This window comes from Dermacentor albipictus, chromosome 9, assembly GCF_038994185.2.
Source record: "Dermacentor albipictus isolate Rhodes 1998 colony chromosome 9, USDA_Dalb.pri_finalv2, whole genome shotgun sequence".
In the NCBI taxonomy this organism is placed as follows: Eukaryota; Metazoa; Arthropoda; class Arachnida; order Ixodida; family Ixodidae; genus Dermacentor; species Dermacentor albipictus.
The window spans coordinates 47,205,040-47,219,991 of record NC_091829.1 but is presented as its reverse complement, the minus strand read 5'-3'; the positions used below and the strand labels follow the sequence as shown (position 1 = coordinate 47,219,991).

At 49.2% G+C, this 14,952-nt stretch overlaps 1 protein-coding gene across 8 annotated transcripts in view; it reads left to right on the top strand.

Annotated features, from left to right (window-relative positions):
• Positions 1 to 14,952, top strand: part of LOC135916176 (hepatocyte nuclear factor 6-like) — a 207,113-nt gene that overhangs the window by 130,961 nt on the left and 61,200 nt on the right. For 3 of the 8 annotated variants that reach the window (XM_070525651.1, XM_065449438.2, XM_065449441.2), the window contains one exon: positions 3,873 to 3,920. The exons of the other annotated variants lie outside the window; for them this stretch is intronic. In XM_070525651.1, coding sequence (XP_070381752.1) covers positions 3,873 to 3,920 — 48 coding nt within the window. The remainder of the gene's footprint in view (positions 1 to 3,872; positions 3,921 to 14,952) is intronic. 8 annotated transcript variants of the gene reach the window in all.

Below are 14,952 nucleotides of genomic sequence, written 5' to 3'. Positions count from 1 at the left end.
AGTCTGAACGCTGTGTAAATGCACTAGTCATACCGGTGGTCCAGCCATAGCACGTGACTAACTGGCGCACGAAAACCGAAGACCGGTCCGTAACTCATTTGCTATACAGGCGGGCTTTCAGATGCTAGAGGCACAGTGCCTTAGAAGTCTGCGAAAATAGTTTCTTGCTCTTTTATCACAGTACTTTCAAACTAGTTAAAAGCCGTCATTCAGATCGCACGTTGTGGTTAGCGCGCTGTCTGCTCTAAACTAGCGAGCAAATTCACGCCTGTCAGAAATAGGACCGTATAGTGTAGGCAAATAGCGGTGCTGTTTAATAGGCTTCGCTTAGCTTGGCGTGCAAAAGTGGCTTTCAAATCTGCTGTTGCTTCTGCAAGTGGCAGTCTGGATTCTGACATCGCTTGCCAGAGCTTTGCAGTAACTCGCAGCTCATTTTCAGGAGCCATAGTCAATCTCGAGCTGCTGTCTTCGCTAACGATAGTTCAACACGCATTCCGCAATCCGCTTCGTTTACCGCGGTTTGCGTGATAGCGCGCATCATTACGAATGCCTGCGTTCTAGGCGGTACGATTTCGTTGGCGTCATTTCAGTATGGTGGGCTGGTACGGTAATGGCGCCTATTGCTACCGAATGTAAATTATGAAAGCTTCATTCTCCTAAAGAAAAAGAGGCAGTTCCGATCATGTTCTTGTGTTTTATATAACATTCGCCGCGGTGAATCAGCTATGCTGCCTTGTTGCTGTTTAATTCGAGGCCGTAAGATCGATAGCTTCTTGTTTTTGTATTTCGCCTGAAAGCAAATCATTAGAACGCACTACCTCGATCGCGTATGTGTTCCATAGAGCGCATGGTAAAAATTGTTTAGGTTTTGTGTACTACGGCGTCTGTTGCAGTCATTGCAGCTTTATGGCAATAGTATGCTAATTGTACTTCCTTGCATTACGCTAAACTGCGACCTATAGTCGACAGCAGCCTATACGTATGCAGTGGCACACGTATACTGCTATCCAACTCAAAGAGAAATTGTTGAGATGCGCCAGCCGATTACGTTAGCTCATTTCTGTGACGCCAAACGCTTTCTATATTCCTGCGGTTGAGACGGCTAATTTCGCCCTCCCAAACCCTATGTGCAACTAGCTTTAGGACGTTGAAACCCAGCTGATCGTATTGGAACGTTCTACGAGAGATCGGGATACCAATATTCAGGCATAAGTAATACTTTTAGCTGGAAACAGCAAGCCTTTATTTTTTCAATTAGCCAACCGTTTGTGTTAGCAGAGGTATGCCACTTAAGCTGTGAGCAAACTCCACCTGGCGCGGCTTTCTTTAAGAGGTGATTCGAGGCAAGCATTGGCCTCACCTTTCTTTGGCACCATGTTTTAGAGAGCGGAGGCGTGGAAGGCAGGTGCACTGCCGTTTAGTAGATAGAGCTTGTACCGAATTTTTCGGTTGTCAACGAGCATAATGTCGTTGGTCGTAGTGTTCGATGGACAGATCATCTTTCAATGGTGTGTCCATTCCACAACAAATAATAGTTAACAAAAGGCCAATACGAAGTGAGCAGTTTTGCTCAGACGATCGCAGATTTATATTATGGGGAAGTGATCATCACAACTGAATTATAACTCCTCGATCTACGTTTCATGACGAAAAAAAAAAAAACGCCGGTTTAGATTGCACAGCGTGGTCGTTTTTCATGTAAGACCACACCGAAATAGGGCTAGCGAGTTTCAGAGAAAGGCAACTACGCTGCACTTTGGATCCGGAATTTAAGATACGGGAACGTTGCATCTGAGTCTGTAATTTCAAGCTGTATTACCGTATTTTCGGCACTCTTAAGTAGCGTTTCTTCTCCAACCTTTCTTTTTGTTTGGTGCGTCTTATACAACAGTTCGACTTCAACATGCATAAAAGCATACGCGCTGGCACGAGCAGTATGAGTGTTTCTTTTTTCCTCGAGCACACCACGCCGCAGAAACAATGCAAGCGACGTACCTACAGCTTCTCCAAAAGTTATTCAGAGACTGGCGACGGTGATATGCCGACTTTGCCGGCTGAAGTAGCTGAACTTTTCGACTGCGTCATAGGAAGAGACCTTCGATGGCTTTGAGTGTAATGCAACATACCTTGATTTTCTGAAGAGGAGTGTTGCTTCAAATTTATTTGTGCTAGAACATGCGGCTCGTAAAGAATATCGTTTACGGAATTTCAGTACCCTGATATGGTTAAGCAAGGCATTTTGCGATGAGTGTGCAAGCGTGAATGATTGCGTTTCGTCATGCCGATCCAGCTAAAACAGGCGCTTATTTTACACCGGCGCGACTTTATTATAAACGAATTTTATTTTTATCGAAACTCGTGAAAAGTAGGGGGTGGAACTCTTAATCCAGAAAATACGGCATACGAAGTTCTAGCGACTTTCTCATTCGAAGCATTGGCACATTTTATGAACTGGTTTTGCGAACGCTGGCTCTTCCAATTGAGCTCTTTTGTGCACCTTTCTGCAGCCTTATTTGCGTTGTATTGTGAAATAATCTACAGAATGAACTTACAGGAATCCTAAGTGCTTGAGCCGTGAATTTGAAGCTGAAGTGTTGTTGACATGCTCGACTGTATTTGCTTTGACTCATGCTATCTGGTAATCTACCTAAGGCACCGACCGCTTACCGTCTCACTTAACAGGCAAAGTTTTGAATACCATTTTAAAGGAACACCGAATGAAAACCGCGTGTAAATAACGTTGTGAGAAGCTAATTCTCGGTCTGACAACATTGCAAGTAAACTCTGATGCGAAGACTAACGAGGTCGACAACTCAGAGGAGTCAGTTTTGAAAGCAATTAGTCTTCGACCGTCGCGAGCGCTTGTCACAAAGAATATACGCAAGATATCTATTACTCGCTATCGTGGTGTTCCCGCGGATTCTTATCAGTTACTACAGTACGAAAAAAAAAATACTGGGATAGCTACTCCTAGTTACAGCTGATGAAGAAGGTCGTCTGGCTTCGCGAGAATCCAGATGAAATTGCAATGCGTAGCAACGGGTCTTTGCAGTGCAGTCGGTTGCGCTGCATCGATGCAACGTAGGCGCCTATAATGAAGGATCGAGAAGAAAGGGATATCCCATTGCGCAGGCGATTTGTACTTTCGCGCGCGCGAGGCATGTACACGATCTTCCGAAAGGTCATTTGCGGGCCTGCTTTCCACGACTGAACCCGCAGACGCGTGACACATTGCAACTGCCGCCTAAACTTTGTCGGGAACGTAAAATGTCTACTACAAGCTTCATGTGCGCGATATTGATGAAATTCTTTTAGTCAGAACTTTCTTGGCGCTTTACTCGGATGATGGGATGCTGTGATGACCTCAGTGAGGGCGTCTAGAGAACGCAGCACTAATGAGCAGCGTTAAACCTCTAGGTAGCGAGAGCGGGGGGAACCTTCATGAGTAGGTGCCGACGCACTCAGTACGCGAGCGGTGTGTTAAAGAAATACGTCTCGGGAAGGACCCTAAAAACAGTTATTAGGGATGATACGCAGTGGTTAAAGCGAGATTTGGGGAAGGTGGTAAAGGTGGTGGTTTGGTAATCTGTGTGAGATACAAGATAAGGTTGGACCTGTTCGTGCCGCGTGACGTGAGCGCCGGATTGTAGATACATAAATGTTATTTTGTTCGGAGTAATCAATTATGCGGGAGGCGAAGTCACTCGAAATGGCATCGGATGCGTTAGCGCGCTTAAAGGAGCGTGCGCTGCAAGCACTCTAGTTTCAAACCCCACGGTGTCGCGATTCGGCGTGTAGGCTGAGTTGATCGCCAGTCTTCCATGTGCTAACCAAACCTTCCTGTTTTTGTTTCTTCTCTGCTTGTCTTCTAGGTACGTACATGAGCGACGTTCATTTGCCGTTTAACTCCTTACCCTTTGGTGAGAAGGACGACATCTCTCTATCTCTCTCTATATCTCTGCATATCGCTCGGTAGCACCCCCCGTAGCAGTCACGTGGTCACCGCATGCGCCTGCCTCAAATGCACCACATAGCCCGCACCTCATGCCCACTCCACGTATGCTGCTGCTGCTGCTTCTTACCGCAAGCAATGTTGCCCGCCGATAAAAAAAAAAAAGAGCGACAGAATCTATGTACGCAGTTGTGCCGTAGCTTGCATTGTCGGTAAACACGGCGCTGAACAAACGCACACACCGCACGCATGTCCTGGCCCGTCGCACAAGGTTGGCTATTGTACGCACATTGCGCTTGAAACTTTGATTAGCGCATCGAAGTGCCATTTATATATTCTGATGTTGTAAAACGCCAGGAGTATGAGAAATGTCGATTTTTGTTCCAGTGAAGAACTAGAGCCGGTCCGTTTGAAGTGCTACCTGTGACATCATCGTTTGTAACGGAACTGAGTTACTCCTTTGGGTGACATACTTTCTTATGACCCTTGGTAGCGTTCCATGAACACCGTCATTCTACGCACGCGCTTTACTTTTGTACGTGTATGTCTGACGGCAAGAAAGGAAAGTAAGAAACGTGATACCAACTCGAGTTGCGTACCGGCGCCGCTTGCGTGGCGTCATGGCCTGAGCTACTTGAGGCATCATTTTGCTGTGCAAGCGTTTAATGCCAATCACCTTCGATCTGTACCGACTAAATACCGCTGCAAAGGCGCCTTTATCCCATAAGTAAACGTTCGCGTCCAAATGAGCCATTTACTAATTCCCTCTCAAATATTCCGCGACATACTGGCGTAGCGACTTCGCTCGGCATAAATGTCGTGCTCTATTATTCGGCACGGGGCTCTTCAACGCATGGCAACGTGAGATTGACAACGATGACAACGTAAGCCGCGCCAGAATAACCACTTTTTAATGGTGGTGAAGAATTGCGCTTCTCCATCGCATCGCAGAGCACTGCGGCGGAGCACTCTCTACAGAAAACGCGACGTGCGCTTTTTGCGACCACCCGGGCGCGCTATCCGCGCCCGGAATGCTAGCCGGACCCGGGCCCGACGCGGGCGCTGACGGCGTCGAGCCCGGCCCCCTTCGACAAGCTCCGCCCCGGGTCCCGCCTCGCTGAATCAATGGGGATAGTTGAAAAGTAAAGGGGAAAGGATTGTGGGGGGGGGGGGGAGGGGAGGGAGTGAGCAGTATGCTAGCTCCGAGTGTTGGCACTGGGGAGAAGGTAGACAGCCGATTTACCGAGGAGGGCCGAACAATCCGTTCGCCAGCGGCTCACCCAGCTCTGGCCGCTCGTCCTGAGGGAGAAGCAGCAGGTTGTTGCGCGCTCCCTTCGCCATCACCCCAAGGGTGAGGTGCCACTCTCGCCTTTCGCTTTAGGGGCCGTGGCAGCTAGTGGCAGGCTCACTCGCGCCGGCCATGCAAATGGGACGCCCCCTTTACAGCCGCCTGTGTTCACCCGTTCTGTTTCTCCTTCCGCCATTCCTCGCGCAGGTCAAGCAGGCTCAGCCCCCTTCCCCTTTTTCTTTTCCCTTATCACTCCTCTCTTCGTTCTTTCTTCCCTTTCTCAGCCTCGCTGGAAGTTCCCGTTCCTTCCTTCTTTGCCCCACCTTCTTCACCGTCGCGTCTCTCTCGTTGCTTCCTTCGTTACCTCCATATCTCGGCAAGTCAGGAGCTCCCGTTAGCTCCCTTCCCTGTTTCTAACCACCCTTTCCTATCGCGTCTCCTCCTCCACTGCGTCCCGTTCGCGACGCGATGCCCTTGGGCTAGTCGGCCGGTGGCCGGCCAGGTGTTTGTGGGCGTGGGCGCCGGCTCTATAACGTTTGGTGACGCGCACGCGTGCGCGTGCTCTTGTGTTGTGTCGCGGTTGCCCCGGGTTACGAATTCGTCACAACTGAGCCAGAGGGAGAAATGCGGGCACGGTTCAGCTGCGGCAGGGCGCAGCAGAGAGAAAGGGGGAAAGATTGTTGTTTGTAGTGAAAGGATGGGAAGGCAACGGTCATGTGCCGCTGGCTCAGGCCTGTGTGTTTCGCCTGGGCGTTTGCCGTTCTTTCGTTCGTCATTCTTTCTTTCGCTCGCTTAGTGAGAAACTCTGCCGATGTTTTGCGTTCGCGACTGCCGCACAATGGGAGAATCAGAGGAAAGCGAACATGTGAGAAAAACAGGAGGCGGAGGAGGAAGCGGATGTACGCCGACAGCTAAGAGCGGGCGCGTAAAACCATTCTTTCTGTAGTCGTCCATCCCTCCTGTTTCAGTTCTTTTTTTTTTCTACTGGTACACCTCGGTAGCGCAATTGCTTAATACGCCCGTAGCTCTTCGCATCATCCTTGCCGCCTTTATTTCTCGCTTTCTCTAACTTTTTTATTTTTCTTGCGATGCCCACGCGAAAATCTGTATCGCGGTTTGAAGTCGTTTTGCGCAAATAAAAAAAAAGGCAATAGACTGTTTGCTCAGCTAATCTCATTGCAACTTTCTCTAGTTTTTGCTTCTTAACGTTAAACGAAAGGGAATAAGTGGATGAACTTATGGCCTCACGCTGGCAAAATAAGAAGTCCGCGAGTGAGCATTCTATCTGGGCAATGCACGCTGAGCTGGTGGATCTTGTGGTAGAACAATGAGTTTGGCCCGTTTTTGTAACCTTCATCTACGCATCTACTGTCTGACGCGTTCGCGTTTCGTACAACTGTCCGTGCGTTCTTTCTTTCCTTTCATTTTTATTATTCACAACCAGCTTGGTACAAACCTGCCGTGACGCCGCGGGAATGCGTCGCAGGCCCGAAAGGTGGTTGTCATGGCGACCGTTTGCCTATGGGAGAGTGGCTCGCTGTTTAAACGAAGGCGACGGCAGCCTGTCTGCTTGCTTTGCCTCGAAAACATGTCGTTCTGCTTCGCGAGGCAAAGAAACAAAGAAAGAACGACGAGACAAAGCTGTCGTCGTATAAGCACCGAGCCGCGCCTTTCTCAACGCGGTATGCGACATGACCAAACGGCGTCCTTTGTTCGCGACTGTATCGGTCGGATTTCGCTTTGCCTCAACTTCGACCCGCGAACGTGACTTCCATGGGAAAGCGCCGTGACACCTGTGGGCTGAAACGCTCCGCTCTCTGTGGACGCTTTCCTGGAATTCGGAGGCGAGGGGAACAGTTTTTGTTTGCCTGTCTCCTGAGGCGCGAATTCTCGCCAGAGCGCGAGAATACGTTTTTTTTTTCAGTGCTCGGTAGCGTTTGGGCATGATAAGAGAGAGACAAAAGGGGAGGAAAGACGGGGAGGTTAGTCAGTGTAAGTACCGGCTGGCTACCCTGTGCTGGAGAAAGGAATAAAGCGAATAAAGGGAGAAAGAAGAAGAAACAACTGAGAAAAATTCACATAATAACGTCATGCTACGCGGTACAACATTCAAAGACGGTCGCACAATTCACAGGTCCTTAAACATTTCAGCAGAGCCCTTAAGGCCTGGACAATCGCTCCTTCACAGAAGAAAAAGTTCTAGGACACTGGTCCAGACGGGTTGGTAAGGGTAAAACTCGTCCTTACATGATACCAGTGTTGTCCAAAAAAATTGGAACAGTCGTATCACTGACGAGCTCTCCCTCCTTGTGCCATTTTGTTGTAGGCTTGTTGCATGGCATAGTATGGCAGAACATGTATGCTCCAAAGCTTCTCTTGTGTATGAATTCAAGAACTGTGTTGTGGTAGCGTTATCGTGTTGCTAAATATTCGAGCTGAAGTAAGACTCTTCGTCGCTGGTAGGTCGCTGTGTTAAATTTTACGGCTAATAAACCATTTGGCGAGCAGGTGTTGCATAGTAAGAAGAGCTACTCTGACGAATGTTCGTCGGAAATAGAAAAGTGCACTAGGCGCTGCATTGCAGTGTGACTCTCTGCGTTCGGCCACATTGAATAAGCAGGCGAGGCAGCAGCGTGAGGCATCTGTGACATCCGCGCATATAAATTGCCTAGGGCTTGAACTTTCTGGGCGTCAGGCGTAATTTTTGGACAGCACTGGTAATTTTTGCTTTCGGTCACTAACTGTTCTATGCGAATCGATAGACACATCCTGCCACGTGTTACGCACAATACGCCATTCGTCGTGGTCTAAGCACATTACCATGCTGGGGTAACATAGCTAAGCACACTGTCAGGCTAACGACATTGTATTTCCGCTCAGTAAAGGGTAACCGAATGACATCATCCCGTTGCAGAGTATTATGAGCCTCGCTAAAGTTAAAACTAGAAGGCAGAATCAGAGGAGACATGGGCGCAGTGACGGTAATGGAAGCGTTGTCTTTTCTGGGCGTGGCGTTGCTTTAAATTCTCCTTCTTTCGTGCTCTGAATTACCGCTAGACATAAAGCTTCCCGTTCCTACGGCCTCCTTAGTTTGTCCGAGGACAACAGCCGTTAGTGTTTACAAGGAGACTTGGTTTTCCATATACCAGTGCCCAAGGAAGTCAGTCGCAGCGCCTATAACATGCCAAAGGCCGTGCACGACATCATCTGCGGGTTTCCTCCTCACTTGGCAGAAAGCGGAGGGCATATATATGTATTCACACTCTTTGTACAAATGAAGGCAGGCGCTAGCTGAAAGGTGAAGTCAGAGGGACGGCAATGGGACGTTCGAAAACCATTTGACAAGTACCTGCCGGCAGGTTTCGCGTCTGCTTCTCGTTATCGCATTTCCGTGTTTCATCGCTTCTTTTTCTGCCTTACGTCTCTTGTGAAATCACCAGAGGTCTTCCAGACAACGATCAAGTTCACCGAAGGGCATTTTCGAGGCGTCTGTAATGGTTATGTGAACATGTTCTTGGGCTTCGAACTACAATGTCCACTTTCGCTAACTGCGTTAAGGACGGCTAACTCATTAATGCCATTAAAGTAACTGCCAGTGTAAGTTGCGACCGCAGTCAAGTGTAAACAAACGCACTTCGCTGAGCAATACGGCGCCGGCCACTGAGGTATGGCGAACGCCAAGCAAGTCTGACACAGAAAACTGGACGCGGTCGGTCTGCCATGCGGGTAAGACGAATGCAAAGCGCCGTTTCGCTCCCCGGTATTGATTGACAAGCTTTTGCCGTGAGAGAAACGCATCAGTCGCTGCCTTTCGGTGCGACCGCTCGACTGGCGCACGGAAAGCGAGTGTCAGGTGCGAAACGGTAACGCCCATCGCTCCCCTTGCTTCCATTTTTCGGTTATCTGGTGACACCCTGGTTGTGAATAGCGAAGCTCATCGACGGCAGAGTACAGGCTGAAATAAATTACCCTCTTCCTCGTTGAATTTCATGCGTGCGAGACAGATAAAAGGAGACATGGACACCATGAAGCTCTCAAGTTAGTTCTATGAGGGACATTTCTTTTTTCGAAACACCTATAGTCCGAAATGTAGAGAGAGAGAGAGAGAGAGCGTTAGTTGTTTTTAACGTTTACTTCGTTCTCGCTAACTACCTATTTGCTTTTGTTCACATCGTCGCCTCCACGTCTTTTGCACGTACGATTCATTGCCTATGCCATGAAAAGAAATAACTGCGGTTATTCAGCGTGATTGCCCACCAGTTTATGCATAACAAAGCGCTAATCTAGAGTTAGTAGAGCGGCCACCGTATTCACGATGTGTCACATCGCGCGGATGTGGGCTTTACGTGTTGGTGTTTGGAGAGCAAACTTGATAACCCCCTTTTCCGTTTTCTCTCGGCGATTTGCGCTTGCTTGAGTCGTTTGACAGCGCCAGCCACGCAACGATCATGCTCCAATGCGATTAGTTGAACTCCAAAAGCACGCGCATTCCACCCTCACATTCCGGGCGTCGGCGCAATGCCACCTGAACCACCACGCTTGCATGGCGTGATTTCGTGATCAAATGACGGTGTGCAATGATTTCAAAGTTGCATCGTTTGGAAATCCATGCTGATGTTTTATGAAACTACCGATGATTCAAGGACGCCTTCTTCCTTACGTTTCTTTTCATGTGAACTAGTGAGGGACGCGATAAAAATATTCATGTTCCTTAGATTTAGATGTCTCTAAAGCTTCTAGCACGAAAGATGTGAAACTCATTCCAGTTTATCCTAGCATAAAGATGCACCGCAGCGATGAATGTCTGTAACGGTAACAGATGTGCTAAAATTAGTTGAAATTTCATTACGAGGTTACTTTCGTAGAAGCCAGGTCCGTCAAACGTGGCCAGGAGCTGCGCAACGCGGGGCATGCATACGTTGGCGTATGCTACGTACGTGTATGCGTTCTCTACATACGTTGGCGCAATATTTTGCGCTTATGAACATATGAAACATATGTTCGGAGAAAACTTACAAGTCTATACGCTCCTTTTTTGCATTAAGATGCACGACAAAGGAAAACGCAATGTCATCATTCTTTTATTTGAATCGCCACGGTACTCCTCTAGTTTGGGCCTCGCGTCTGCGACTTGTATACACTACGGGGGGGGGGGGGGTGAGGGGGTCTGCAGCGTGGAGGGGTTTCCAGAGTATCGCGTTCGAAGCATCCTCGAGTGGCACCACCCGGCATTCTTGACAAGCTCCGCACCACTCAACCTAGAGCCCGGACAGATAGATATGTTGTATACGCATTCCTCTCTGCGAAGGGCATACACCCTCGCGTATGTCTTTACCTGAGCGCGCGAGTGTACTGCGGCGTAGCCTAACCCGTAAAGGCACCGGGCTCTTTCGTTTTACTTCTTTTCTTTACTGCGAATACCAGTGCGGTAGCTGCTCGGCTAACAAGACCATCATTACAGGCTTTTCTTCTGCCTTCGGGCTACGGGTGGCGCGAACGCGTGCTTCGATGACGGGCGTAAGAATTCGGCTTGGATAAGCAAACAGTAAGTCAGTACAGATTGAAAGAAAGAAAATAGAGAACATTGGGCCCGTGGTGCGAGGCTTTCCGCGAATGCTTGTTTAGAGTCCGCGGCCGCGACTTGTCTCTTCTGTGCACCCTTAGCCACGGTTTGTTTTCCCTCTCTGCACAAATGCGTGGGCCGAACGGGAGCTCATACATTGGCTGCCGGAACGCTGTTTTTCGGCATCTTGAAGCAGAGAAGTGACACGCGAAAAAAAAAGACAAAGAAAACGACCGCGCTTCCTACGTGTGTTCAGATTAGGGGCGTTCTCCTCTTTTTGCTTTCGTCTGTTTTTTTTTGGTACTTCGCTTCACTTGTACGTTTCGCCATGTTCCTCCCACCGGGACGCTGCTTGAAGGCATTGCTCCGAGTAGCATCCCGAAGTACGTCAGATGTGCCTCAAGTAAGCGCAACAAGCAACACACAGACACATAAAACACAAACATTCCCTCCCGGTAAGCAAACGCGCAACACTAACCAGGTCAAGAACAATAAGTAGGAATTCAGATAGCTTTCATTTCGTAACAACTCCTTCTGATCAGCCCAGCGTCTCCGATAATGTCATTGACCATATCACGAGTGGCTGCTAGCCCTTCTCAAGAGCCGCGTAGGCGTACAAAGTGCTTTGTGAATACAGGTCGGATTCATACTCCGGAAGAACAGATTTTTCGAGTGCCTCGTGTGCCTTTGTCGGGACGCTTGACATAATTACCACATGCTCACTAAACGCTAGCTCCACGTTCTGAAGCCAAAGAAAGCGGCAGTACAATAACGAACGGAAATGCTACGACGGAGTAGAATTATAAATGCCTCACTTGCTTTACCAATAGAAAAGGTTGTTCGAAAGTACACTGTCGTAGCTTCGACATTTTTCTTTGCAAACCAAGCGTAGGCTACGCTGTGAAATTTGCTGAATAATTAGATATGTCATCAACGTATGGCGTACGTAAGAAACATAATAATTGGCAGGAAGTAATCAAATATCCGAAAGAAATGTCACGTAAACGTTCATGTGCGTTTGTAAATGGTAGGAACTTAATGAACAAATGAACTAACCAATTGAAATTCTTTTGCTGTAGGGACCTTGGTAGGGTGTAGCAATGGATCTGAGACACAGCATCTATGCTCAGGCTGTGTCGGGTGAGGTCAGCGATATCGGTAATTTTGAAAGATTACTGCAGTGATGGGGTATAAGTCTACGTTTCTTGTGTATCCGAATGGAATCGAGTTTAGCACTCGTCCAATTTCTAAAAGTTGCTACTTATTGTGAAGAGACTGTGCGAGCAATCGGCAACATATACCTGAATTGACAATATTTTCGATTTAGCAGATCTGTTTGACTTTTCCTGGCAGAACGCAGCACAAGTAATTGGAAAGATTTGGTATAAAAACGTCGACATTGTCGTAGTTTAGTGTGAGGAAAATTGGGATTGGATTTTGCTATCTTCTAAAGTAATCGAATTCTCTCCCTAAACAAGATAGCATGAGAGCGTAACTATGCAGTTATGGGAAGCGTGAAAGCATGTATGGTTAGTAAAAGAAAGATAGTTTCAATGAGGTGGTGCCTTGCGAAAATATGTTTTAATTCCATAACTCTTGACTGCATGTATGGCAAATGAGAGGGTCAGCAAGTGTCCAACGACGCGAAATTAATCGAAAAGTCACCTATTAAGGACACACTGGCTGGCGAGTTACCTAATGCGACGCGCTTTACCCGTAGAAGCTTACCAGGGTTTGCACCACGCACAAGCGAATGTGTCATCGCAGAGAATAAGCCAAAAAGAGAGGCATAAAAGAGGGCGGTTTTACGTCGTTCTTAAATGGACATGAATGCAAGAGCACAGGCGGTGGAGTTGTGAAGAGCCATGCCGTGAACTTAGCATGTTAGGAGTCGACCGCATGCCGGTTCGTATTTTCTGAGCACGCAGTTTCTCCCGAGTGGGCACTACTACTGGGTACCGGAAAAGCGAGTACAGCGTAAAAAAGGGAAACATACATCGGAGTCCTGGCTTTTCGCTTGGCGCTTCGCGCACGTATATACACAGAACGCGGGAGGCAAGACAAAACACACATCTGAAGCGTACCGACCACTGAGGTTCAGAAATGGAGCGAAGGGCAGGGCAAGTATGAAGTAGCGGGGGTAGGTGGCTCCATCTGGCGCCGCCGTGCTGCTGGTGTCGGCGGCCAATTTGCCGCTAGAGAAGAAGAAGAAGAGGGAAGCACAGATGTGGGGTACCGTGCGGAGAGAGCAAATCCAAGAGGTTTCGGCGGGAGAGTGGGGGCACAGAAGCGGCCCGGGGGCCGCCTTAATAAAAGTTGATGTGATGGATGGCGCTTTGATGGACACGGCTGGCGGAGAACAGCGTGTGCTGCAAGCCAAGGGGGAAAGCGAGTCCTGGGCCAGACTAGACGCCATGCAGTGCTTCGGCCACGTCGGCTGGTCACTCGGCGTCTGTCCGTGCGCGTCGTGGTTTTCGGGTCCCGTTCTTCTTAGCGCGGGCCGTGGTCCTGTACAAAGGAAGCCAGCGGGAATTGAGGCTGGCAAGCCGGCAGGCTTGTTATTCTAGCTAGGAGAGTGTCACATCAAAAGGTCCCACACATGTCGCAGTTTTCTTTGTCTGTCTATTGCAGTCTCGAACGTAATCGTCTGCAGTTGGTGCCTCTTCTGCGTAAGAAGGCACGGTTGGTGGCATATTGTCCTGCGCTGTCAAGGCAAAGTGGTGATCCACCTTCTCGTCGTTTATGACGCTGTCCCAATTAAATTGGTGGACCTCTTTTCACTGCAGCCACTTATGTATACTAGCCGCTGCTCTTGGCCGCGTCTCTGCAACGACTCAGAAGTTATTCGAATGGATGGAAGCCTGCGCGTCACACAACTAGGGCTCTTCTTGTCGCACTAGGCTATTTGAGCCGGCATTGAACACTAGTGGCGCCTTATTAGGCTCTACAGGTTGGCAACCTACAGTGACTAATAAGGTTTACGTGCGTCGGCGTTCACTCCGCGACGGCCATTTCGGTGCAAATGAGTAACGGGTGTACGTCGCAGTGTTACCTATATTACATCGTTTACCGTTTCGTGAACAACACTTATCACATCACCTGTAACCGAGGGCAGAGAATATTGAGATGTCACGAGAAGTCGCGCATTGGCCGATTAAAGCGAGATAGCGCTGTACTATGGTGCTCTAGATAACAAAGATGCGACACGATTCGCCGTTCACCGTACACTTTATCGAATATGGTGTTCCATGTATTAATTGTCAAGGCCCTCTCAGACTCTTCCTTTTCTATGTCGTATACCCCGAACCCACATTAACCTACCTCATAAGCACTGTGCGAAAACGGTAGGTACTGAATATGAATGAGCTCCCAGCGAGAGTGCGGGGGGGGGGGAGGGGGGGGGTCTGTTGGCGCGTAGCGAAGCATGACCTAACGGGGAGTAAATACGCGGCCGTTTCCGCTTCGCGACGCCTGAAAGTGGGAGTCGTCGGACACGACGGGTGAGAAATTACGTCTCCTTTAACGCGTCCGCTACGTCCGCCTGGCCAACTAGACCGGCGAAGATTGCGTCAATACGCAGAAGATGGCTCACTGAAAGGGGGGGAGTTGCTGTCCACTCTCAGAATGCGACGCGCTGGCAGCGTAGACCGAGACGAGACAAAGTGGAGGAAAAGGGGGGGGGTGCAAAACAAGTGGGCGCATCGTCGTGTACACGTAACGTAAAGTAGCGTCTTCGCCACACCCTATAGCATAGCGTCTGTTGAACTGTCCGTTCGCTCGGCACCGTGCTCTTAGGTGTTCTCGTCCTCCCTGTTCCCCTGTTGCGAGCTCCCCTCGGCTCGGCAGGGAAGCGAATACGTCAGCGACAGCTGTGCGCGCATCTCAAGTCTGTGGGTGCTGGAAGAGAGAGCCCGAGCTCCGACGCCCTCCGCTGTGTCTTGGGCGGCTGCCGCCTCCCCCACCGCACGTCAGATGTCGGTGCTCTTGCCTCTTCTTACTAGGCCTAGCACGCTCCTTCCTACAGCGACTGTTCTCTCTCTCTGTAATTCCTGCTCTTTTTCTTTTTGTGTACGCCATGGATTCTGCGTGCCCTCTGGACAACCCACCTTCGCAACGCGGTTCCGAACAAGACAGTAGCCAAGAACGGGA